Source organism: Primulina tabacum, chromosome 2 (assembly GCF_025594145.1).
Source record: "Primulina tabacum isolate GXHZ01 chromosome 2, ASM2559414v2, whole genome shotgun sequence".
Taxonomy (NCBI): domain Eukaryota; kingdom Viridiplantae; phylum Streptophyta; class Magnoliopsida; order Lamiales; family Gesneriaceae; genus Primulina; species Primulina tabacum.
In genome coordinates, this window is record NC_134551.1 from 49100709 (window position 1) to 49125855 (window position 25147).

The following is a 25147-nucleotide window of genomic DNA, read 5'->3' on the forward strand; positions in this document are numbered from 1 at the left end:
CACTGAAACAGTACTGAAACAAAGAAAATTAAAATTATTGTACGCAAACCTAAAATTAAACAATTCGATGGTTCGAGAAAGCTCTCAAAATTGAAGAATCGGGCTGATGACTTGTATTCCATTTGACATCAAACAATATTTAGGACAAGGTTTAGTGTTCAAAATCCAAACTCCTTCCCCAGCTAAAAGAAATGGATGAATGTAGTCCTCTTGCAAGTCTGGAAACTTGCCCTAGTTCTTGAGGTCTGCCTTTGTGTCGAGCTCGGTCTAATGGGATGTGGGGTGTTTTCCATTTATGAAATTCCAATTTCAAACAATGGAAACAAAGAATCTTTACACACAAGAGTTGTCTCATTTTTAAGAAAAGATTTATAAAAAAACTGTTCTCTTAAAATTTATCAAAATGTCATAATTTGCATTTGATCTCGTGATTTCTCATAATTATCCAAGTTATTTCCTGGAGTAGAATTAAATTTATCATTAAATATTGAGACGTTATCTAATCAATAAATCAACATTAGTTACATTACCACAGAAGCTTTTAGTATTGCATAACATTAACGCGGAAATGTAAATATCATTATTGCAAAAGGGAGAAGTGTACCGTTATATGAGATATCAGTGAGTGGCATGGTTCCAAAGGTGACTCGTCAAGTTTTTCACGTCCCAAATGTTTCCAAAGGTAACACAAATGTTTCAATATTTGAGTGTCACTACTATAAATATCATTTCGAAAGAAGGAATAAGAATAACGAAAAAAGAAAAAAGCATCAAATAAAAGATCAGTAAAGAACAAATCATGGATCATGGACACACAAATATTGGTTTTATTACCTGAAAGTCCAATTTCTTCCTTTTCTCCCCCCTTGGCTCTAACAGGGAATCTTTCTTCCTGATCTAAGTTGATCTGATATAGCATCTCAACCCAGAGTTCTTCAAACTGCATATGGAATCCTTCCTGAAATAAATCTCTAATTTCAGGAAACAACTCTGCTGGGTTTTCATTCCACAAATTTCTTAATTTAGTACAACTGTCAATGACTCTTCCTCTCAAACTCATTTTGCTTAACAAATTTCCCACCCGTTTAAGGCCCAATGCTTCTGGTTTCAAAATGCTTGAAGGTGGGACAGCTAAATATTTACGGACAGCCTTTAGGCATGGCAAAACTTGCCCTTCGAGTAAAGAACAAGCAAACACCACCACTCGATTAAAATTGTCTTTGATGGGTAAACCATGCAGAGGAAGCTGCCACAGATGGGCACCAAAGGTAGGAGTCACCCAAGAGAAGACCTGATCGGTTATTGGGTCATAATATGGTTTTGGATCAGAAAGGGGTGCAGAGAAACTACACAGTGGCTGTGCATTGTGGCACCGTGAATAAATGGTCGTTTACTATACAGTAAATCATTGTAAATCAAAAAATTCAGGGGGAGATTTAGAAACAGATGACCAACGATGGAGGAAAACTGTTTCTTTGACCATGCAAGCTTGATACCTTACTGATTTAACTTTTCTCTCTCCATCTAACACAACAGAAGCTGCTTTAATGCGCCTAGCAACCCTATCAGCCCAACCGGCACAAATAGCCTGAGCCAAGATGTCCTCCTCATTTAGCAAAAGATGGTGTTTACTTGAGGGAATTTTCCAAGAACATTCCACGTCCTTGAGAGTACCATGAGTCCACAAAAAGTCTCGCTGCAGATCACTCTTACTTGAGCTGAAAACTAGTTGAAGAACCTGTTTTCTCAGCTTGGACATTTCTTCCATGGTTTTATAGTGTAAAGCACTCTCACTACAGAACTCAACCGGATTTTCAGAAAGTTCAAAACACTGAAGTGCACAGGCAATGGTCAAAGCATCGCTAGTTGGGTTACAAAACTTTTCACGAGAAGCTTTGGCGATTTCTTTCAATTTCTTTCTCCTTGCCTTCTCTCCTTTGTCACGGATGTTCTCACTTTCTAAAGAACCATCTTTCTCGGCATGCTTTGAATCATTTGAATCAATATGGCTTCCTTCAAACTGCATGATGAAAGGATTTGACGAGCTCAACGCCACAGCTGTTGCAACTGCATAGCCCAAAACTATACTTGCTCGACTACTATCTTTCACCTTTTGCATAGTTTGAATAACAGTGAGGAGCATTCTGGAATGACGAGGATTCATAGGATAGAGAGACATAGCTCTCCCTAGAGGGGTCAATCTTCCATTCGAATCTAGTGCCTCAAGAACCTTCAAACAATTCTCTGCTTCAACCAAACCATTGGTCTCAGGAGGTGTAGGGAAAGGAAAATTAGCCACCTGGAATTATAGATAGCATAGAACTACATAAGGAGTAAAAACAAATAAATAGAAGACAAACCCAAGATTTTGTATTGTACATGGCAAAGAGGCAAACCAAATAAAATGGCAATGCTTTCTAACAACGATAAAGGGCATGACAAATTCCAAAAGCTACAAGGGTTATTACGTAATGATGACCAAAATAACAAGTAAAAAAAGCTATTCAAATCCCTTGATACAACAAAAAACTTACTTTGCCAATATGCATGGATTTCATAAGGAGGACAATACCATCAACCGGAACTTTTAATATTTCAGCACTTGAGAAGTCCGGAAACATATTGTTGAAGACTGCAGAAGAATATAGGCGATAACAGTGTCCAGGTCCAGTTCTTCCAGATCTCCCAGCACGCTGAGCTGCAGAAGCCTTACTTATTCACTGTATCTCATAACTTTCCATACCATTGGAAGAGTTGTATATTTTGACCTTCTCCCTTCCAGTGTCAACAACATACCTTATTCCAGGAATGGTCAAAGAGGTCTCAGCCACATTAGTTGCAACAACAACAAGACGTTCTTCTTCCTTTACCTCTTCAAATACACGAAGCTGGGCTGGTGCAGGAAGCATGGAATAAAGGGGCAGAACCCGAAGTGCACCAGTACAAAAAACCTTGTCCTCCACACTTTCCATTACTCTCTTCACTTGAATTATAGGTGTTATCATATTCATCTTCCAATAAGTTGCCATGATTCTCCTCCATGTCAACGCTAAAATGATCAGGAGTCTCATCACCAAAATCTCCTTGACAATCAAATGCATCAGTGATCTCTTTCATATCAATTTCTTCAGAAGGTTTCTCTTCATTTACAGAAAATGTCTTGTTAGACCTACGTAACTTCCGACAAAGGTATTCTACTTCTCTCAGTCCTGTCATAAAAACAAGAATGCCGCCAGGTGGTAGTTTCTTGTGAATTGAAACAACTTTTTTAAAAGCTTGACCAATATAATCTATAATCTCTGTTCTCTTTGAGAAATGTATGGTGACTGGATACTGTCGAGTTGGAACTTCAATAATAGGCGGGGGGTCATGAAAAAGTCTTCTCTCAGACACAAAATCTTCTACCCGCAGTGTTGCACTCATTAGAACAAGTTTCAACGGATATATCCTATTTTCAAATTCAATAGTTTCCCCTGAAATAATTCTCTTATGTTGCTCCTCGAATTCCCTCTGCAAGAAAATACAAGGTAATAATTAATCATGCATGCATAAATTTTTCATCAAAAATTTTACCACAAAATTTAGCATAGAAAGACAGATGAGGTTACTTGACGCTCTTTGATAACTCGAGAAAGCATCCCGATGAGTACATCTGTATTCAAACTTCTCTCATGTGCCTCATCCAAAATTATAACAGAGTAGCGCTTCAATAGAAAATCATTCTACAATACAAAGAAGAACTGAAATTTGAATAAGATGAAGTCACAAAGAAAGAGAGAAATGGTAATGGAAAATTTGTCGACAACAAAAGAACTTGAAAATAATAATGCATCTCTAATATACAGATGCAATTGAAGTTGAGGGCTCAATTGCCAACCCCACCACTCAAGTCCCACACACACATGTTCGTTAATAGAAGAGCAATTATCAGTGCAGATATTTAGCAAACCTATCTAGCAAAATTAAACATCCTAACACTTCAAGTATTACATATATTTTCATCAAGTTGTTAACTAGCAAAATAGGGGTGTATGTTATTGCATTATAAAACCCAAATAATCACGATAAAACTCTCAATAAAAACGCAATATTCCATATATTATCACAAAAAAGAACAAAGTAAAAACACGCAGTTCTCGAAGCAAGATTCCATCTGCTATGAACTTGATTGAGCAATTATCTCCAATCCTTCTGTCATGTCTAACTTGAAAACCTACTTCCTTACCCAAACAAAGACCAAGCTCAAAAGCCACACGCTTAGCAGTTGCAAGCACTGCAACTCGGCGAGGTTGGGTGACGCCAATAATTCCCCGACGAGTATGCACATGGTTTGGGCCAAAACCAGCCTCATAAAGAAACTGAAAATTACCAAACAAGCGAGATATGATAAACCCTCTACAAACAATTATTTTAATGTAAATATTAGGAAATAATTTTAAAACATACTAACCTGAGGAACTTGGGTGGTCTTACCACAACCAGTCTCACCACATATAATAACGCTATTGTGATCATTAATAGCTTCCATTATTTCTTGTTCCATCATGACAATAGGAAGATCCCTTCTTGTCATTTCCACCTCCTTTGGCCTTGACACATGCACCACAGTTGGAGTACAGAGACTTCTTACAAAATAACAGTTGTCTTGATTACTTGGACCAGCAAGACTGTTTTTTGGATCCCTGTCCAGTGTATCCTGCACGATATCCAAGATGACTTGTATTCGAATGAAGAACATAATTATGTATAATCAAGGGAAGTGGCTAGGAACCGTCCAATAATGCACACAGCCACACATGCTTTCATATTTCAAAAGATAGATTTTAATAGTACGACACTTAAACAACAGGATTATAAAGATTATCAAGTATACCACAGGCTTTAACTCAAGCTTCATAATTTCTTCATAGATGCAACTTGAAGGAACAGGTTTTTGTGAAAGTTCTGTCCTAGATGGTGCAATAGTCTCGTTAACCATTTTATCGGCTGAAACAGTAGCATCATGCATCGCCTCCTTTTCTGCTGTTGACCGCTTCAAATTGCTCAGGTCGTTGATTGGTTGTGGCATTAAAATATTCTCACATTGTTCAACATGAAAAATGGATATCACTGGTCCTCTTCTTTAATGGTCGATCACTCTCCGCCAATTCTAAACCTGCTTTCAAAAAGTTGGCTTCCCTCCTACGCTTTTCAAGAGCTGTTTCAACCTATGATCAATTAGTTAACCACATGAATTTCGGATATTTTTTCTAACCTAAATAGAATACATCATAAGACAAGCACAAACCTGACCCAAATTCCTTGAAGAGCACATAAGGGAATAAACATCATCTCGAATCTTGTACCTCCTGAGAGAAAAATAATACAAGAAAGCAATTAGAATACACTTTCCAACATCAAATTTAATTTCGTTATATTCAACAATGAAAGAGGGGTGAATAAAATGTTACTCTAAAATATCGATGCTTTTCTCGAGAAGCGTTTCCTTCTCTTTGTCCTCCTGCATATTAGAATTAAACTCATTCAAAACCAACGCCACCAATAACTAGCAAAACAAACATTTGACTACATAATTGGAAAGAAGGAATACACAAGCACACGAACCTCGAGCTTCTGTAACTTTCTTTTCTGGGATTTGCTTAGCTCCTTAGGCTTATTCATCATGCGGTTGGGTACCTTACAAATAAAACCCATCAACTAACTTACAACCAAATATAATCCGATATGCAGAACATAATCAATAAGCTTAATGCATTCACATGCTTTTTCACCCTCTCTTCTTTCTTTTTCTTTCCTGGTAACATGATAATATCTCCACCACCATATCCCGCCCTGTCGCGTTACAAATCACAAAAATATATTATATTTCACCCGGTATTACACAAAACGAATTAAACAATACCGCCATCAACTAAAAGCTAACCTTGTCAAATCTGTTCCCAGGTCCAGATTATCCAACTGCGGCATCATGAACATCCGAGCCCGAATATTACTATGAGTTTTGTTCCGGAAACGACTGTGTAAATCATAAAATAGAGATAGCCACGACAAAGCAAAACTGGAGCGCCCATTGGAGATGCAAGAGGGAGATACTGAAGGCGCCGCAGGAGTCAGGACTGTGCTCTAATGGTGAAAGTTCTGAATCTGTTGATAGAGGGAAACTGAAGAGAAGAGGCGATTGAAGGGGATGGAGGGGTTAGGTAATCCGATTTGGAAGGTTCTTAATGATGATTTCTAATTAAATATATGCAATAAACTCACAATCTAACCGAACAAAATCAAAATTCCCCATAAACCAACGCATTCGTGATTCGAGCATGTCTTCTCCATACATGAATTAGTACGAACACATTTCAATCATTGAAAGGAAACAAGGGAACACAAATCCGGACTAATACCTGATTTATTTTGGCTAGTATATATAAAAGCCTGCGTAAAAACTCAAAACAGGAGTTTCTCTCCGCGTGGCCGGGTCAATCGGTTCCCACGCGTGGCCCCCTCCGCCTTTGATACCTTTCCCTTTCCTAGTTTTTCTTATTCTACGAAATCTTTACCACAATTACTAAATCGAGTGATTTCCGCGTAAAAGTTGTCTTACCTAGGCATGTTTTCCCCTTCTAGAGGAGAGAAATCGGTATTTTTTGAAATATATCTGAGGGAAGTTTTGGGATTACGAGAGTTTTAGGATCAAGAGAATAAAATATTGTGTAACTGTGTTGTTGGAGACGTGTAGGGATTTTGAGAAAAAAAATGGTAAAAAGGCAAAAAGGTCAAAATTTATTGTGTAACTTTATTTTTTCTACCATAATAATATTATTATTATTATTATTAAGTGTGAGTGGGTTAGAAAAACTGCTTGAGGAGGATACCAAAATTTCTTCTCCTTTTTACCCCTCCTCTTCAACACCCCCTATAATAATTCCAACCACGTCAATCTCACGTCTGAAACCTTCTCCAAAAATAGAAGCCCTAACCGTATCAACACATTTGAAAACTTCTCAATTTAAAAAAACCTTACGGTTAATATTTTTAACGCAAAAAACCTTTATTTTTTTCTACCATATTATTATTATTTTTATTGAAATTAAGTTAAATAGAAAAATAGATTTTTTGTCATACACAACAATGCATACAAATATTATTAAATGTTATGTTACACACCGAGGCGCACGCGTTGTGTGTAACATAACATTTAATAATATTTGTACGCATTGTTATGTATGACAAAAAATCTATTTTTCTATTTAACTTAATTTCAATAAAAATAATAATAATAATATTATAGTAGAAAAAATAAAGGTTTTCTGCGTTAAAAATACTAACCGTAAGGTTTTTTTAAACTCAACCTGAGGCACACGCGTTGTGTGTGTCATTAATATATGTGGATAATATATTAAACATTCATGACATTTTACCATGATAACACCAAAACATTTTGTACTTGAATCATAAAAGACAGTGGAATATTAATTGTCTTTGTGTTTAATTGACGCCTTTCATTGTCATTGCGATTGATATGAGTAGTAGCCCATGTAGGAGGAGAAGACATCGAATCTAAATAGAATTTAAATATGTAACAATATTTAGAAGACAATTCTTAAATATTGGTGTCGACATGTTTAAGTATCAATAATTCAAGAAATGAAATAATAGATTCACCAAAAACATGTATATACCAGCCTTACATCGATATAGTACTGAGCAAAGAGTAAAAATTAACTCCTTGTATAAACATATTCCAAAATCTAAGTTAGAATTCCTTATAAACGCTAACCAATATGATCAATACATCTCAAAATTCAAACTTGAACTTCTTTCACGACCAACACATCAAGGAGCACAAAAAATAGACATTTTTTAACAACATTGATATTTTTTTTTGGTTGGGAGTGCAGAGATGAGAGATGAATACATGAAACGATGCTCCGACCTCTAATGAACTTGACACCATTTTTTATATTACTTGAATCAACATGTGTGCCCAAAACTCAAGAGCCTTAATGATATAGAAGGTATCAAAATGAGAAGTAACACCCACAAAACATTTAATTTATGTAACAATATACAGAAAAACAATCAATGTACATTAAATAACAAAAACAAAAATGACAAAAAAAATTTATCCTATAGGATACACAACAAAGTTATTACCATTTATTAAAATAATATTCAGAATATTTGTGATATTACAACTATAAATGTTTTTGAAATAATTCTTAACTTTACCAGAATGATTTCTAACTATAGTTATTCACATTGTTTCAAATTTATGTACACATTGTTTTTGCTTTGCATCGTTCACAATATTCTAATAATTATAAACTTAGTAATATATGAGTGAGCATAAAAAAATATTTTTGTGTTTACAATGAAGACGAAAAAACGGTAATTATATCATTGAAACAAACCAAAAACATCAACAGAACACAAACAAAAATAGTTGACTATTTAAGATTATGCGAATACATACTGTGAATCCAGAAACAGATAACACAACTTATATTAAACCTAGAAATAAACATCAATGTGCCTAAACAGATTGTAAGCATGATGGTAAAGACGGCTAATAAAGTGTTATGCAACTAAATATGTGCTTCAATGGCACAAATAACAAATGTAATGTATCATCATAAAAATACCACAACTTTAGAGATCTCATTCGTCAGGTATTAAATCAAGTGGTGACGTTATGCATGAGTTAGAAAATGTTGGTTTTCTCTACTCATTTCTATTGAAGTTGTTATATTTATTGTTGTTGGTCTTGTGTCATTAATTGTCTTTGTGCTCTTCGTCGTGTTGTATTTATTTGACGCTTTTCATTGTCATTGCGATTGGTATGAGTAGTAGCCTGTGTAGGAGGAGAAGACATTGAAGCTAAATAGTATTTAAATCTGTGACAATATTTAGAATACAACTCTTAAATATAGGCTGACAATCGGGTCCTATATTGTGTTTGTTAAGGAATCCTAGAATGAGAGTACAGTTGTTTTATCTACAGATGAGCCTGGGCGTCTTCAAAACTTTATGGAGCAGCTAATGTTAAGTTCGAAGCAAGCTGGGGTTAATGTTTTTCTACTTTGCCATTCCCAACTCATAGGTATGCACTTAGTGTTGAATTAATTACATTTCACTTTCATCTTTGACATTATTGAGCGTTTTTCTGCTGTTATTGTTAAATGTATAAAGTTTTGCCTGAATTAAAGCTGCAATAGCGTACTTGGAGAAGGGAGGTCTTAACCATCTTTAGGTAGGAAACTCAAGGTTCTAAGTTAAATGGGACACATGTTACTTCCTCACTATAATTTCCTCAATTCACGCAAATATTAATTTTATCTTCACGATTGCATTTTGTTTATTGTACCTGGCCGTAAACTATAGCTCTTCAATTGTTGTTTGTTATTTTATGATAAAATGACACTTGAAACAGGAAATACAGAAGGCATAAACATGGCTTATTTTATTATTGTACAGAAACTCATTAATGAGGAAGAAAAAAACTTCAATATAGAAGGATTTTATTCACAAAAGATGATTTAGATGTATTCCAACATACCATTGCAGTCAAAATATGACCTATTTTAAATTGATTCACTACTCGCATAGAAAAATTCAACCAATGCAAAGCCAATTGGGCCATATTTCTCAATTGTCGTGCACTTGGTGTTGGTAAACAATTTGAGGAATGAGAAGCTTTCAAATCATATCATGAGATATTATGGTGGACTCGAGAGCAACCACAGCTTCTGGATATCTTAATTATTTTTTCACCCTATCTATACACACAATACATCAGTCTACCAGAGCCCCAGAAACAGAAAAAGTTCACATGGTGATCATTAAGCATGAGGAAAAAAGTAAACAATCCAAAATCACAATCCTAGCCAAGTATGATGATTTGAAGTCAAACAACAAAATGAGAGTACAACCAGAAAGTTTTCTACCTAATACCTAGTTTCGTCTCTTAAAAAGCAAAAAAAAATATATATATTAAAATGGAGAAAACCTAAGAGGCTAAGACTAAATCCCCTGAAGTTGAACTTTAAAAACGTTTCAAATCTCAAAAACTGCTCCGAAGACAACCAATAAACCACAAATCACGGACAGAGAATCCATCACAAACAAAATGAAACATGTATAACCGATTCTTACCTTGTTTGTTGGCCTGCTGGATAATCAATTCGATTGAGGGTGAGTCCGATGGCGCCTTCTGTTCTCTCGCTGAAGGAATTGGGATCGAGATTTTGTAGAGCTGAGATGGGCCGGTTATGGGCTGAATGGTGCCGCCTCATATTTCGGATTCTACACGCACAATGGACGGGGAAAAATGGGTATATATAACATCATCATAAAATAGATAATAGAGACTACTGACCGAGGCACACGCGTTGCGTGTGTAACATAATATGAAACATTTGAAATGTTATTTAATCAATTTATAAAATAAATATTGAACATTTGTAATTTGATATAATAAATTGATGCAAGTTCTAAAATTTCATTACTTTGAAACTTAGAAAATTTATTGATGATTGAAACTAAATACATAATAAGTAGATAATATATAAAATATTCACTATCACTTTGAATCATATTTTTATCACCCTATTTTCAATCACTGTTAAAAAATTTATGTAACATATTCACTTAATAATGTCATTTGAAATATATTTTATTTAAAAATAAATAATTTAATTCTATATATTAGTAAGTTATGGCGTTGTAACCACCCACGTATATATATTAGTAAGTTATGTTCTAATCACAGCATGAACATTTAATAAAATTATCGATGATGACATTAGCACGACAACTTCATCTCACACTGAAACATGCATCTAGCCTTCTAATTTCATGTTTTATTGGTAGCCAAGAGCCTAAGACAGTCTAGATACATCTCTTGATTAATATTTTTATGAAGTATATTTTTTTTAAGTAATCTCTAATACATCAAATGATGAAACTCAAGGTTGAATTGAATTATTAATCGGAACATACATAAATTTCAGTGTGAATTATTCACACGTCGTGTACGCAACATATTTAATAATTAAAATTATTTTCAACTAGCATGTTAATACACATAAATTGATGTAAATCTATGGAAAATATGAAGTGACATAAAGTTATTTTATTCATAAACACATTGACCGTGTAAAGAAATAAAGAAGGGTAAAAAAATGGATCTTTCGACAACTTAAACAGATCTCATGCTTTCTTAAGAACTTGATCATCTACGATCGCATCACAATCATAAACTTAGCTGATACAAAACTATGTGATAGCACCCAATTTTTTCGATTAAAGAAATTTCTTCATGTATAACATGGTTTAATTTTAACTGCCCTGATCTACATATTTTACATCATGCATCATATTATCTCACAAAATTCAAACGGAGCCTTGGTGTATTCTCATCCCTTGAATGTGATAGAAACCATAATCTTGAGGTGGGCTTTAACCCAAAACAGGGATTTGGAGGGCAATCCTGAGATTCTTATGTCTAGATTTTTTTGGTCTAATTTTAGAACACCAATCTCGCTACGTTAGCACACAGATGACTATTTTCCGCAATTAATGATACATACAAGGCAGGAATCCTATATATATAGAACTAATACCATTTCATAATATAACGATTCGGCAAGGCAGGAACATGACAGCTTCTCGTGGTTTTGTTGATAAGTCAGCAGAATTTGACATGATGTTTCGAGTTGTGGGGGTGTTATCGACGATGAACAAGACTGACCCTTCACGAAGGCACACTTTCATGAGCTTGTAAATGATAAGTGTCAGTGCTCCAGCGCATCTTTCCACATTCTTGAGAACTTGGCTGCTAAAGAAGTGTGAGGGGATTCTGTAGGAGAAAACAATAGAATAGTGAGAATATATGATAAAATCATGGTTGAAATTTCTAACTCATAAATCACATCGAGCCAAAGCAATCTAAAAAAATAATTTAAGCATTTCGAACGCAAAAATGAGTAGGTAATCAAACTAAATATCAACCAAGTTTCAATGGGGGTAGAATTATGTAACTTGGTCAGTGTGTCCTACATTCTCCTCTAACCAGAGCAATAACTTATGAGCCAAAACACCCAACATTTCAACTATGTAGCTCCTAATATTGATCAACACGTATCAACAAATTTTCACAACACAACTTTAGAACACCAACTACAGCCCTTGACTGTGAACGCTTTTTAACTAGTGAAGCAAATATTCATCAGGTTTAGACCTTAAGACTGACTTGTAATCGACTTTATTCAACTTAAGAAATAAGATTCCATCCCAATCAAAAAACTTCGTTACTCTTCAAACGATTGCTAATTTATTTCTGTTCTTAAAATGTGGAAATGTGCTAACTTGAACATTGATGCAACCGCATAATTGCAACCAGGCATTAGCAAAAAACAAAGGGGGGAAAGCGGAGAAAAACTTGACAACAAGACGCTCTGAAAAAGGGATGTTGATAATGTACATTACAGAAAACTTATTCAAACAAAAATACATAGCTGTAAATCTATTTGTTTATGTATTACTTAAAATACAAACATAAATGTGCGACTATTTAAGAATACTAAAAGACAAGTCTGAAAACACGTGATCCTCTAAAAGAAAATTATCTTCCATAAACAGAAGAACGCACCAACTCTTGTGAAAGAAGAATTTTTCGGGAGGCCCAGGCGGCTTAGTACATAAATGCAGAAATGTGACAAAATAGATGAGGGATTTACAAGGGACTGAGCATTTTGTAAAACTGTAGTGGATGAACTTAGATTAAATTCTCAACTAATATAATTACGATGGTTCCTTGTAAAAGTAATGAACTTATTGACAAATAGAATGTGGATGCCTATTGAAATAAATGTCGGACTATATTTTTAAATTCATAGTGCAGTTTAAAAGCAGTCCACGAGAACCCACAGAGAATCAGCAACAATTATGCTTTCTTTAAAACCTTAAAAAAAATTGATTTTCGGCCTATAGAGTTTGCAAGAAAAATACAATATGGTCCATAGAAACCATAGTTTCGTATTCACCAAATTAGGCAAGCACAAGGTAAGATAATCACTAAAAGCACAAGACATGTTAACCATCAAAACCTCCTTGTATCATAAACATAAGGACAGATGTGGATACTTTACCTTCAGAATCTTTAAGAACTGAAGCACTACTTCGGAGGTATAATCTATCACATTGACGTAATTCTAAGCCTTTCATCTTAGCAAGCTCGTCCAACATATGACCTATAAACCGATAGGCGACCATACTCACGGCATCACAAGCTTCCTGCACCTCAAGGTATTGATTAACACTCCTGCTCTGCTCAGGGAAGGGGATTTTCTGTTCAACTGGTGCATCAGAAAATTCTAATTTTGAGGTGGAAAATGAGAATTTTGTCGTCTTTCCACCACTAATTTCATTGTGGCTGGTGTCAGGTGAGTTAGATAGAGAAAATAGTTTTTTCTTGATTGTCGCTTTAAGAGGATCAGGATAAGCCAATCCACATCCCCCAAAACATCCTGGTAGGTTATGTTTCGTATCTGTGAATGAACAATCTAGTACTTTTGAGTCCCCGCATTTTGCGGAATGAACAAAACTATGGTTTTTATCTGGGTCCATTTTTGTGGTATGAAAAGACATTAGAGGTACATCCAACTTACTGCTTGGGGACAGAAGAGGGGAAAAGCAATTTGATTTAGCTGTTGATACAGGTGAAGTTTCACAAATGCTTTCTGAACCACAATATGAATCATGAGAATAATGTCCACCATACTGAGGGTTCTCTCTTACTTGTTCATCGTCATCTGATATATAGAGGATATCACTTTTTTCTAAATCCTCCATGTATGCGTTAGAAAAATCTCGATCAAATGCATACTCAGGTAGAATGTTCCATACAACTTCTTTTGCTTGAGCACTGACAATTAATACATATTCTACCTCCTTTTGTATTTCCTCCTCCACTAACTCTTTGGTATGAATCCCTGAAGAGGGCGATCTTCTGAGACGTGGACGTCGAGATCTATTATTGATGATGATGTCAAGAGTTTCCAGTAAACAATTTGGGACCTTGTCCATATCGCTGCACTCAAAAAGATATTCAGTCAATAAATTCCTTACAGCCCTCCGTAAACTTCTGATCGACATCTCAACATTAGGAGACAGTAAAACGTTCACTCTTCTCACTTCGATCAAGCTTACTCTCTTCGGATCATTTATGAAGAAAATAGCCCTTGCTATGTCATTTTGTAATGCTTCGATTTCGGGTGAAAATTTCCTAAATTCTATTGCAGCAGGCTGGTTAAGTATCAGCTTTAATGTCAAGCCAGCAACTCCTAAAGCCCCAGCTAACGATTCTGCAGGCTCATTACCATTACTAAGATCCAAGAGCATCTCCATGCACTTTTTCCTTATTACATTGATTAAACCATCACGGCTCCATCCAGATTTTGGTGACTGCAGGGTTGGGATGTATCCCCTAACTCCTCTCACCTTCCTATGCATAGCGCTTAACGCTCTAAAAGGGAAGTCCTCAAGCCCATCCAGTATCTTGATACCTGCAGCGCAATAAGCTTCAGAAGGAGTTGGACAAACCGCCTGATACCCACGAAAAATTGTCACATCTTTCAGTAGTTGAAAAATATGTTTCAATCTTGTTTTGGAAATGTCACTCTTATCAGCAAGAACTTCAGGAAGAAACTCTCTAATTATCTTCTTCATACACCAATTGGTTTTTTCGTATTTAACTAATCCCCCCGTGAGTATCTCAACGAAAGAATATAACCCTTTGTTTGTCATGTCATCAAGAAGGAAGAATACATCTTTGAGATCATCGTGGGAATTAAAAATTTGTAAACCCTCTAGAACACCATGGTTTTCCATTTTGCAGTTATATGCATTATATCCCCTTTCTACGCAACTCCTTATGTCATCATAGTTCACCTGGAATGAAACATCAAATTTCCAGAACATCAGACAAAATAACCTCCATATGCAGAATGTAAATTCACGCATGTGTTCAAAGTATGCAATTAAACCACTACATGAAGCATGTGATAAAAGGACCAAAAGAATGTGACCAGTGCAATTTTCTTAAAAATAAATCAGATATTTCATAATTTCATAGTAGTCAACGCAAGTCAGGACATATGATCTAAGTTATGTCAGGACGTATGATCTTATTTCCCTAATAAAAATCAAGTTTGCAGGTAGAGGAGATGAAGTTCAAGAGTCATATAGTGCTCAAAAATCAAAATTGAAATAGATATTGAGTAATTATTTTCTAAATACTATTGAAGTTTCTTGTGTGTCTATCCAAGTCATACTTAGTCTTTTTCTTTCACTTCATCGCTGCTACTTTCCACCGAAACTTCAGTTTCACCCAGAATATCACTAGAAAACCTGATAAGGATGTCCTATAGAGAAGTAATGAGAATGTCAATGCCTCAACCCTACACCCCTATGCTTACACAGAAAAAAATGAAGGGACCGAGTGCAAACCATTAAAATAATCCAAAATCAATTAATGAAGTGTTATAACACAGTATAGTAAGAAAACTCACATCGTCCTCTCTAACTATTGACTCAGGTAGAATCCTGCCAAAAAAAAAGAGTAAAAACACTTCACCACTATTATTCACTCAAAAATCAGTAAGATGTTTCCAAAAAACCCGGAACCGCATTTATCAAAACATCAAAGACAATAATATCATCAAGGAAAAAACAAAAAATGCGGAACCGCATTTATCAAAACATTAAAGCACAAATGCAATGTGTGGCCATAAATTATTAGGAAATAAGTATAATCCGAATTTAAAATATAAATGCATTGACTGATTAATAAAATGATGATAAATGATAAAATATGACCATGTGGGAAAGTAGGCAATATTATTTTAAAAATAAATATATTATGGAGTTGAAGCATATGGTTACGCATATAGAAAAGGTTTCACAATTAACAATAATAACAAAACCCTTTTCTGTAAAAAAATACAAAATATTTCAAGTTCATAACATACACCCGAAGGCTTAATGCACATTGACAATTTTTTAAAAAGACAATAACACAGCCCTAATATCAAAATAAAGCAAATGTCACATAGCAAACTCAATTTTTTTTTAGAAAAAATAATGTACAAAAAAATTTATATATCATGTTGATTATATCGTGGGGTCATTGACAACAAATTTTTTTTTTCTTGTTTTTAAAAATATTCCTCATAGTTGGTAAGTAATATAAGAACATAAATTAAAATTCATTCCAAACATCATGATTATTTGTGTAACCTCATATCCAAACCTCAACTACCAACCTTGTCCAACTCCACTTCCCAGTCACATCCCGACTTCACCATCTACATTTAACGTGTTATAATTCCCTTCAAAATATAACTACCATCACAGTACATGTTAAACTTTTTGACACAGATCTTCAAATTCATTGCTACATGTTAACCATGGAGTGAAACCATATTCAAACTCTTTAAAGCCAAATCTTTATAGATTTAAAGGATTACCTTGATAGGCAGTATAGATTCTGTTTATAAACTTGGTTATTGTGATTAACAGATAGTAGGGAGTGTGATGTTTTCACCAAAACGTTAATATTGATTTATTTAGAATTCAACCTTCTTCGAAACAACTCAATAAACCCAGGAAAAAAACATACAAGGACATATTAGTTTTTCATATTTCTCTTATGAACTCAAGCAAATTAATCAGCATGTTTAACATGAAGTAACATATCCAAGATTATCAGTTCGTTGCTCACGCAATGCACGTGATAAAATATGAAATAAGTATAATCCAAATTTAAAATACAAAGTCATTGATTGAGGAATTGATATGACGATAAATGACAGAATATGATTATGTGGGAAAATTAAAAAATATTATTTTAAAAATAGGTTAGGTTTCACATGACAAAAATAACAAACCCCATTTTAAAAAAAACGTAAACGCAAAATATTTCAATATCATAAACATATACCCGAAAGCTTAATGGAACACATTTACAATTTATTTTTATTTTTTAAAATGACAAAATTAACACATCCCTAATGTCAAAATGAATTAACAAATTTTCACATAGAAAACTCAGGTCTTTTTACAAAAATAAACAAAAACTATTAATCATATTGATGGGGTTAATAATAATAATTTTTTTATTTTCTTGTCTATTGAAAATATTCCTCCAAGTCGGCAAATAATATAAGAACATAATTTAAAATACATTCCAATTAAAACATTGTGGTTGTTTTGTGTTACCTCCTACCCAAACCCAACCTTGTCCAAACCTACTTCAGTCACATCCCTACTTCAGTCATCTACAATTTAAGTCTTATAATTCCTTTCAAAGTATCACCACTATCACAGTATACATCAAGTATTTTGACAGTGAAAACTTCATACTCATTGCTATGTGTTAAATCATACTCAAACTCTCTTTAAAGCCAAACCTTTAGAGATTTAAAGGATTACCTTCAAATCCAGACAGCCAGTACAGTTTCTCTTTAGAAACGTGATCATATGGCTTTATTCAAGTTAACATAACAGGGAGTCTGAATTTTTCACCATCAAAACATATATTTATCTAAAGTTCAACCTATTTTTAAGCAGTTCAATTTACATAGAAAAAAAATATAGAGACATAGTTCATACATAAGTTTTTCACATTTATTCAATGATTTTTTATCAATTAATCAACATGTTTAACATAAAGCAACATGTAATAATAAAAGGATATGGAAAACAAAAATTATACAAAAAACAAAGAAAATCTATACCAGGAATTTCCTACATAATCAAAGATGAGTAGTATATGGACAAGAATTTCTAGTGTTTTCCATAAAATGTGTGTGGGACTCTACATATTGGAGTAGCACAAATCGAAAGCCACAGTTGTTTTAGGGTGACAATATCATAGTACTTGACCTTAAAAAATTTCATCCACAAATTTAAAAAAAAAAACCGCTACAATTCTTAGGAGGCTATAAGCTAGAAAGGAGACACCAAGCTCATAAAACTAGGTTTCTAGACTTGTTAGCCACACCACATTTCTTGTTAGACGAGCTTTCTAGACTTGTAAGCCACACCACAATTTCTTGTTGAACCAGTATGGGATTCTTAAAGGCTGATTCTAAACAGTGTTCTTTTCTCGATCAATAATGACCCCCGAAACTAGAATTATCCACCATGATCACATCACACTGAAAAAAGGTTTAAAAAAGTACACTCAAATGAAAACAAAAACAAAAGAAAAACAAAATTTTGTGCATACTTATCATTGGGTGGCATTAGTTCTTCAGCACGTTCTTGTTCTCTTTTGGACAAGGATAGACCCATCAAACATCTACGAAGTAATTTTTCATATTTAATTACAAAACATGCGTCATAAGAATGAACATAAAAAATATGATAAAGAGACAAAAGGAATGGAAGGAAAAGTGGTTGGAAGAATTAACTACCGGCGCTTGAGCCTAAGAAGAGACTCACGCTCCTTAAGTTGAGATGTCAAAGCTTTAAAATCTTCCTTATGCCATCCTCTTTCAGTTGGTCCTTCAAAATTCTCCTCCATAGAGTCGAGTTGTGAAGGAAGCTTGAAAAATAAAATCGCCGAAATAGGAGTCAGAAAAATTCCCCTCAATTACCAGTAGCAACTTTCCGCGAAGCTCAAGCAAAGTAAAATCAGCAACTTTTAAATAAATACGAGCAGCATTATATTTAGTTTTATTGCTAACGCTGTCAACGATTAATCATCAACCTTAATTTCAATCAACAACTTACGCTTTATAATATTTCAGAAAATTACGACTTTCAACTAAAATACCCAAGCTCATATATTTTAGTTTAAATCGCACAAATTACTAAATTCACAATATTAATATTTCGAATATTTCTTGGCTAGAATATTCGCAACAAAATTGCATAATTATCGAAATATCGTTAAAGATAATTGCAGTACTAGTTCAATAATAATTTATAGGTTCGCCGGAATATAACAAGAAGTCAATCAACTCTTTTAACTACGATCTTAAGTCTTAACCCAGTAATTAACCAATAATGATGTGATATTTGAGCCAAAATTAATTTAAATTGAGTCAATAAAATTCCTCACCCCGGGCAGCTTCTATAATTGAACAATAAGCTGGAATCGAGCTTCAAAATCGCCAAGAACTAAAACAAAATTTCAGCAAGGTGCAATGCTGGTGGTCACAAGGCATAAGATGACCAGAGAAATTCGGTTCACGGCTGGCTCAAAGTGAAAAAGATCGGGTTGGTCGGAAAGTGTTCTAAAGTTCGAATATCACCTTCCTTATGTCGGAACCCAAGCACAACGTCGGTAAAACAGCCGGAATTGAGGAGGCCTAGGGTTTTCAGGTTCAGCTCAAGTCGCGATTCTAAAATCCATTTGAAAGTATTTATAAAATATTATATACAAAATTTTTATAAATATTTTAAATTGTTCTAAGAATATGTCTCCGATTAAACAATTACTTATAAAACTTTTTTATAAAAGTATTTTTTACAAAATATTTATTCATAAAAACATTTTTATAAAAAAAATTATAAATAATTGTCTAATAGGAGCTATATTTATTCTTAAAACTATTGTTAAAATATTATATAAAATATTTTATAAATTCTTTCAAAAAAGCTTTCATAATCGCGACTTGAGACGAACCCGAAAACCCTAGGCGCGATCCTTGCCTGCACGGCTTTACAAACCTCTCGATTTCCGACTGTTTTACTGATGTTGTGCAAGGTTGTGACATAAGGAAGGCGGTACTCGAACTCTATAACATTTTCCGACCAAACCGGACCTATTTCACGTTGAGCCATCTCGAATCGAGTTTCTCCGGTGAACTTATGCCGCATGACCACCACCATTGCACCTTGCTGAAATTTTGTTTCAGTTCTTGGCAATTTAAAGCTCGATTCCGGCTTATTGTTCAATTATAGAAGTTCCCAGTGGTGAGGAATTTATCGCTTCGATTTAATCTGAGTGATGAGAAATATGTTGCATATTCAGTGAGGCATAACTGAAACATGAACTCACCAATGAGTTGATTTTGTTTAGTCAGTGTTGTGTCTTATAACTTATTTTGCTCGATGGCGAGCAAAAGGTTAGTATGATGTGTCGATTTTAAATATTTTATTGTCTCATTTTGAACTTCATTCTTTCATGTTTCGTTTATGTTGGGTCTATTTTTAGTTCTTTTGAGCTATATTATGCACATTGATTGTCCCTCATATATTTCGGTTTGCTTTGTAGTTGAATGAGATAAAAAAAACGAAGAAAACACGGGCCAGATATGCGAGCATGACGGGCTAGGGCGGATGAAATTGTCCGCTCCAACGCGCTGGGCGCCCAAAGGATGAATACAGAGTGAAATTTGCGTAGAGTTCGTGCTAGGGCGGGTGTTTTGGCCCGCCACAAGGCGCCCGAGTAAAGAAGGAAAAAAAGCAAGCATCTCGCGCTAGGCAGGTGATTTTGATCGCCCTAGCGTGATCCGATAAGGAAACATGATTTGATTGATTTGTTATCAAGTTTCTTGATTCTTATCTACATTGAGAGCCCTAATAAACGATTTCTAAGCATCATTTCAGAATTTTTGGACATATCAACTTCACCTTGGAGATCCGCCGCATGAGAGAAAAAAACTGGAGTCGAGGAGGCAAGAAGAACTCGGGATTTTCACGCAGCATTCCTTCTTTTCTTCATTTCTTCTAGTATTTTTAGTTTAAAAACTTTGTGTTAATCATTGTTTTGATAATTTCATGATGATGTTTAGTAGCTAGACTTTATAGTTGTTGGGATTTAAGGCCAAAAACTCGATTTTTGCTTCGTTCTTGCTTGTGTTACTGTTTTCTTTGCATTATTGAAGCATAGCTAACTTCTGTGATATTTTATATTGTGAATGAATTCGAAAAGATAGTTTGCAATAGGAATGAGTTGCATGATCCGTGGATTTATAATTTACATATTCATATGTAACATAGTTGCCAAAGGCGAGAGGCACCACCGGGTGAGCCCCTTATGCCTGGGGTCATCCCAGGCGCAGCGATTTGCTAAGGCGAGCCCAGGCGCTTGCGTGGACTAGCTTGTAAGTGCACTCAAGCGCGCTAGTGAATTGTTTTTAATCACTTGTTTAAAACAAAAAGCCCAAGCCCAAACCCTAGCAAACCAACACTCCAATTACATCTGAAACAACCAAAAAAGACTGATTTCACATCTTTTGGATGAAAAGAAAGAAGAAATTGATGTTGATCAAGAAAATTATGAAGACCAAAAAAGTTACGAGTCCGAAAGTTCTGGGAACTCTGATGATTTGATGGAAGAAGATGAACTTGATTTGGATAATTGAAGAATTTTAATCATGTTACTTATTACTATGAACTTTTTTTTTATTGATACTATGACTTAATTATTTCATATCTTTCCAAGTGCCAGTGACACAAAGGAAATTTCTCCAAAAAAGAGTCATATGACATGGAAATTGTATCTATATCATCCTCATGACCACACATGATTTAGTATACGTAATAACCAATTCAGTACAAGCATACGCTCGTACATCCAATCACATCGCCATTCACGACTAACCTATTATTGTATTCTACTACAGAAACTTTAGAAATTTTTACAATCCAATACGCCAGCTAATTAAATTTCCAATTTCATAAAGCACATTGTGAAATTGCAATATGTGTGATTCACTAATTGTAATTGAGACATAGATATTAGACCATTAACCAGATGCCCATCAATTACTAAAAGATTCATAGAAAGCTTTCAGAGTTCTTTAGCCCTTAATTGCAGCAGGTTTTAATGTATCAGCCTGTATCTAATCGACCATGTTCCTCAACAAGCATAACATTTCTTTCAGAGAATTTTCATATTTTTTATGTAAATAATATGCAAGCCTGGTCTCCCTTCACCAACCAAAATTTATAACTAGTGATGACATGTAGATCAAAATTTAAAATTTTAAAGCAGCTCAATTTTATTGTCTCTATCGTTTTTCCAATATGAATAGTTACTGCTACTCTAAGATCCCCTCCCATTAATTACGCGACACTGCATCTCATCAGAATGGAACGATTACCAAAATTTGATACCAAAAAAAGTTTACCACTTTACTAAACACTATAGCTAATATGGATGTGCCGTATAAACTTTTTAAAGTATTCAAAGACCCAAGTAGCATGTTTCCATAGCAAAAATTTCCAGTAGAGGTTTATTGCTCCCAAAATAATGTTGTGGTCCTGTCCATTTCTACAAGATATTAATAGTTGAGAAGGCAAAAGACAACAATCTAGAGTTACCTGACAAGTATTTTCAACCTCTAAAATCAACTATTTCCAGGAATTGTAATCTAGCGAGCCACGAGCAATCAATTCCCTGAGCTTTTGAGATAACCTCACTGCTAAAAAAGCAAAGAGCATTCATAGAATCTCTATCGTGATAAAACTTTTTGTAGATTCTATAACGCCCAGAGATGTCTACGACCTTGAAAAGTTAGCAAAGTTATAATAATAGATATTCAAATTATATCTCCAGAAATCCAGAAAATAAATTGCGCAACTTTTAAATGGAGTGATTGATCATTTACTATCATCTCGCCTGCATAGTAACTCAATTTCAAATTCAATGACAAATGACCCATTAAGTTTCAACAGACAAAATCAAGAGTTCAAAAAATTCAACTGCACTTACATGCCGTTTCAGCGCCAGGATTCTGTTCGGCCGTATAAGACCCCCTCTCCTCGATTTTCTATGTTGTCTTCCCCTTTTCTCGTACGTTGTCTTCCTCTTTTCTCGTATTTATTTCCAATTGCAGCACTGACCGTCTCCACCCACGCTGACCTACTTCAATAAGGTGAGCATAGGTTTTGGATGCAATTGTAATACATGCCAGTATTCATTCTATGTTTTCAAAAATTTTAATAATTTTTTCAAATAATTGACTTTTGTAGAGTTTATAGATTTTTATTAATTTTTATAAAATCTCATAAAATTTTAAAACAAATTTCATAGATTCTTATAGACTATTTTTCAAGATTTTTGTAGACTTTTGTAAACTTTTTCATAGAATTATGTGAATTTTGTAGTTTATAATTGTGATTTATTTTTTATTAATTTTTTTAAAATAATTATTAAACATAGATAACATCTTCAATTTTAAATTATTTTTTTTATTTATGAATGTAAATGAATTTTACTTATTTAGAAGTTAAATCAATTTAATTTGTGAAAAACGACAAATGAACTATCCAATTTATTGAAATTAAAATTTCAATTATTTATGTCAATTCAACATATTAATGAATAATATTTTTATAAGTTCATAATAAAATTTTATTAAAAGAACACTCAAAATAATGAGTAGTCTTTTATAAAAAAAATCTAATCATTACTGACAATTTGATCAACATCGTTCTACATTCCATTGGCTATGATATCCCTCCATGCATTAGCATTTGCTCGTTGTTGTTTTTGAGTATTAAATAACTGATCAAAGTCGTCACATTCATAAACTTGTGCTGATGAAGACAATTGAGCCTCATTATCTAGTTTAATTTGAAATTCATCAAATTGACACTTCTTTCAAAGAAAATTGTGTAATATAGCACATGCCAATACAAACCCTGTTAGGGGTTGGAAAAATACCGAATTTTCGATATACCGAGATTACCATAACAAAAAAATATTGAATTTACCGAATTTTAAGTATACCGAAGATTTCGATACGGTACGGTAACAATACCTAATTTTTCGGTACGGTAACGATATCCAATTTGAAAATTTTGGTATATACCGAAATACCGAAAAAATATACAAAAAATTTAAAATATATAATATTTTAAAACAATAAATTATAAAATTTTTTAAAATGTAAGGTTTTTTTGGTTCGGTATACCGAAAATTTTGATATAGTATCGGTATGAATTTGCTTAAACAATAATTTAATATATAGATTAACTAAAATTAAAGAAAATAATTAAAAATATAATATTATATAATAATTAATAAAAAAATTAAATTTTAATTATATTTTTAAAAAGTACAGATAAAAGAAAAAATAAATAGATGAGAAAAGAATAGAAAGTTTGTATTGAATTTGAGAGATTTCTCAATTAAATGTACATCCAAATCTTTAGGTTGAATCAAAAACTTTTGTTGACATTTTATTGTTGTACCTTAGACTATAATTCTTGTACTTAATAGAATTCCATAGAGTCATTAAAAGTTTATTGACATTTTGAATACTTATAGACTTTTGTAGAGTTTTTAAAAGTCAAGTTTGAATACCACATGACTTTTTAAAATTCTACAAAAGTTTACATTGAATACCACTAAACTTTTATGGAGTATATAAAAGTCTAGTTTAAATAACTCTAGACTTTTAAACTCTATAAAAGTCATTAAAAGTCTATAACCAATACACCCCTATATTTCTTATATTTTGGTCTGCAGATTTTATTTTCATACAGAATTTATTTTTAGTTCAGCTCATTTAAAAATATAAATTATCATAAAAAATCAATGTTTTAAAAGATACATTATAGGACCGATTAAACGGTATGATTGCTCACCGTTTTGACTTTTATATGCTTTTAGATATCTAAATGTTAGATGGTGGGTGATCGCTTATCTTAGACCTAAGTCTGAAGGTAAAAGTAAAATGATTTTAAATCCGAAATTCATATTTTATTTTTTTAGACATTTTACTTATATTTTTGTTATTAAAGATAATAAGATTATAAATTTTAAATTCATCATTTACATATTTATTTCATTCAAGTTCACTTGATAATGTAATTTGAAATATATTTTATTTAAATATAAATAATTTAATTTAAGATTTAATATATTATTTTATTATCAACTATAAACTGATAATTTGGATATAAATTACACCAACTTATATATATATATATATATATATATATATATATATATATATATAATTAGTTTTGATATGCTGCATACCTACCGTGCACACCTATGTGAGCACCGATGATGTGCATCCAATGGGTGAGTTTCACCTCATCGGTGCTCGCACAAGTGTGCACGGTAGGTGTGCAGTATATATATATATATATATATAAGGTATGACTTGCATATGTTTTCGAT

The 25147-nt window shown here is 33.5% G+C and overlaps 1 protein-coding gene and 1 pseudogene across 5 annotated transcripts; both read right to left on the minus strand.

Moving 5' to 3' along the window:
* Window positions 1-36: 36 nt before the first annotated feature.
* LOC142534113 (ATP-dependent RNA helicase DEAH13-like) lies at window positions 37-10331 on the minus strand (annotated as a pseudogene).
* Window positions 10332-11249: 918 nt separating this feature from the next.
* On the minus strand, window positions 11250-22910 carry LOC142534122 (uncharacterized). Of its 5 annotated transcripts, none has more exons than XM_075641047.1 (7): window positions 22727-22910; window positions 22336-22433; window positions 18474-18604; window positions 18287-18358; window positions 15567-15600; window positions 13146-14946; window positions 11255-11854 (listed from the first exon to the last, which is right to left on the minus strand). In XM_075641047.1, the coding sequence occupies exons 3-7, from the start codon at window positions 18581-18583 to the stop codon at window positions 11790-11792; spliced, it is 2082 nt and encodes a 693-aa protein (XP_075497162.1). In that variant the 5' UTR covers window positions 18584-18604; window positions 22336-22433; window positions 22727-22910; the 3' UTR covers window positions 11255-11789. The 5 variants fall into 5 exon arrangements, with proteins under 5 accessions (XP_075497183.1, XP_075497162.1, XP_075497152.1 ...); XM_075641037.1 differs by having other exon boundaries at window positions 22336-22436; XM_075641068.1 differs by lacking the exon at window positions 22336-22433 and having other exon boundaries at window positions 11250-11854; window positions 22727-22830.
* Window positions 22911-25147: the final 2237 nt, after the last annotated feature.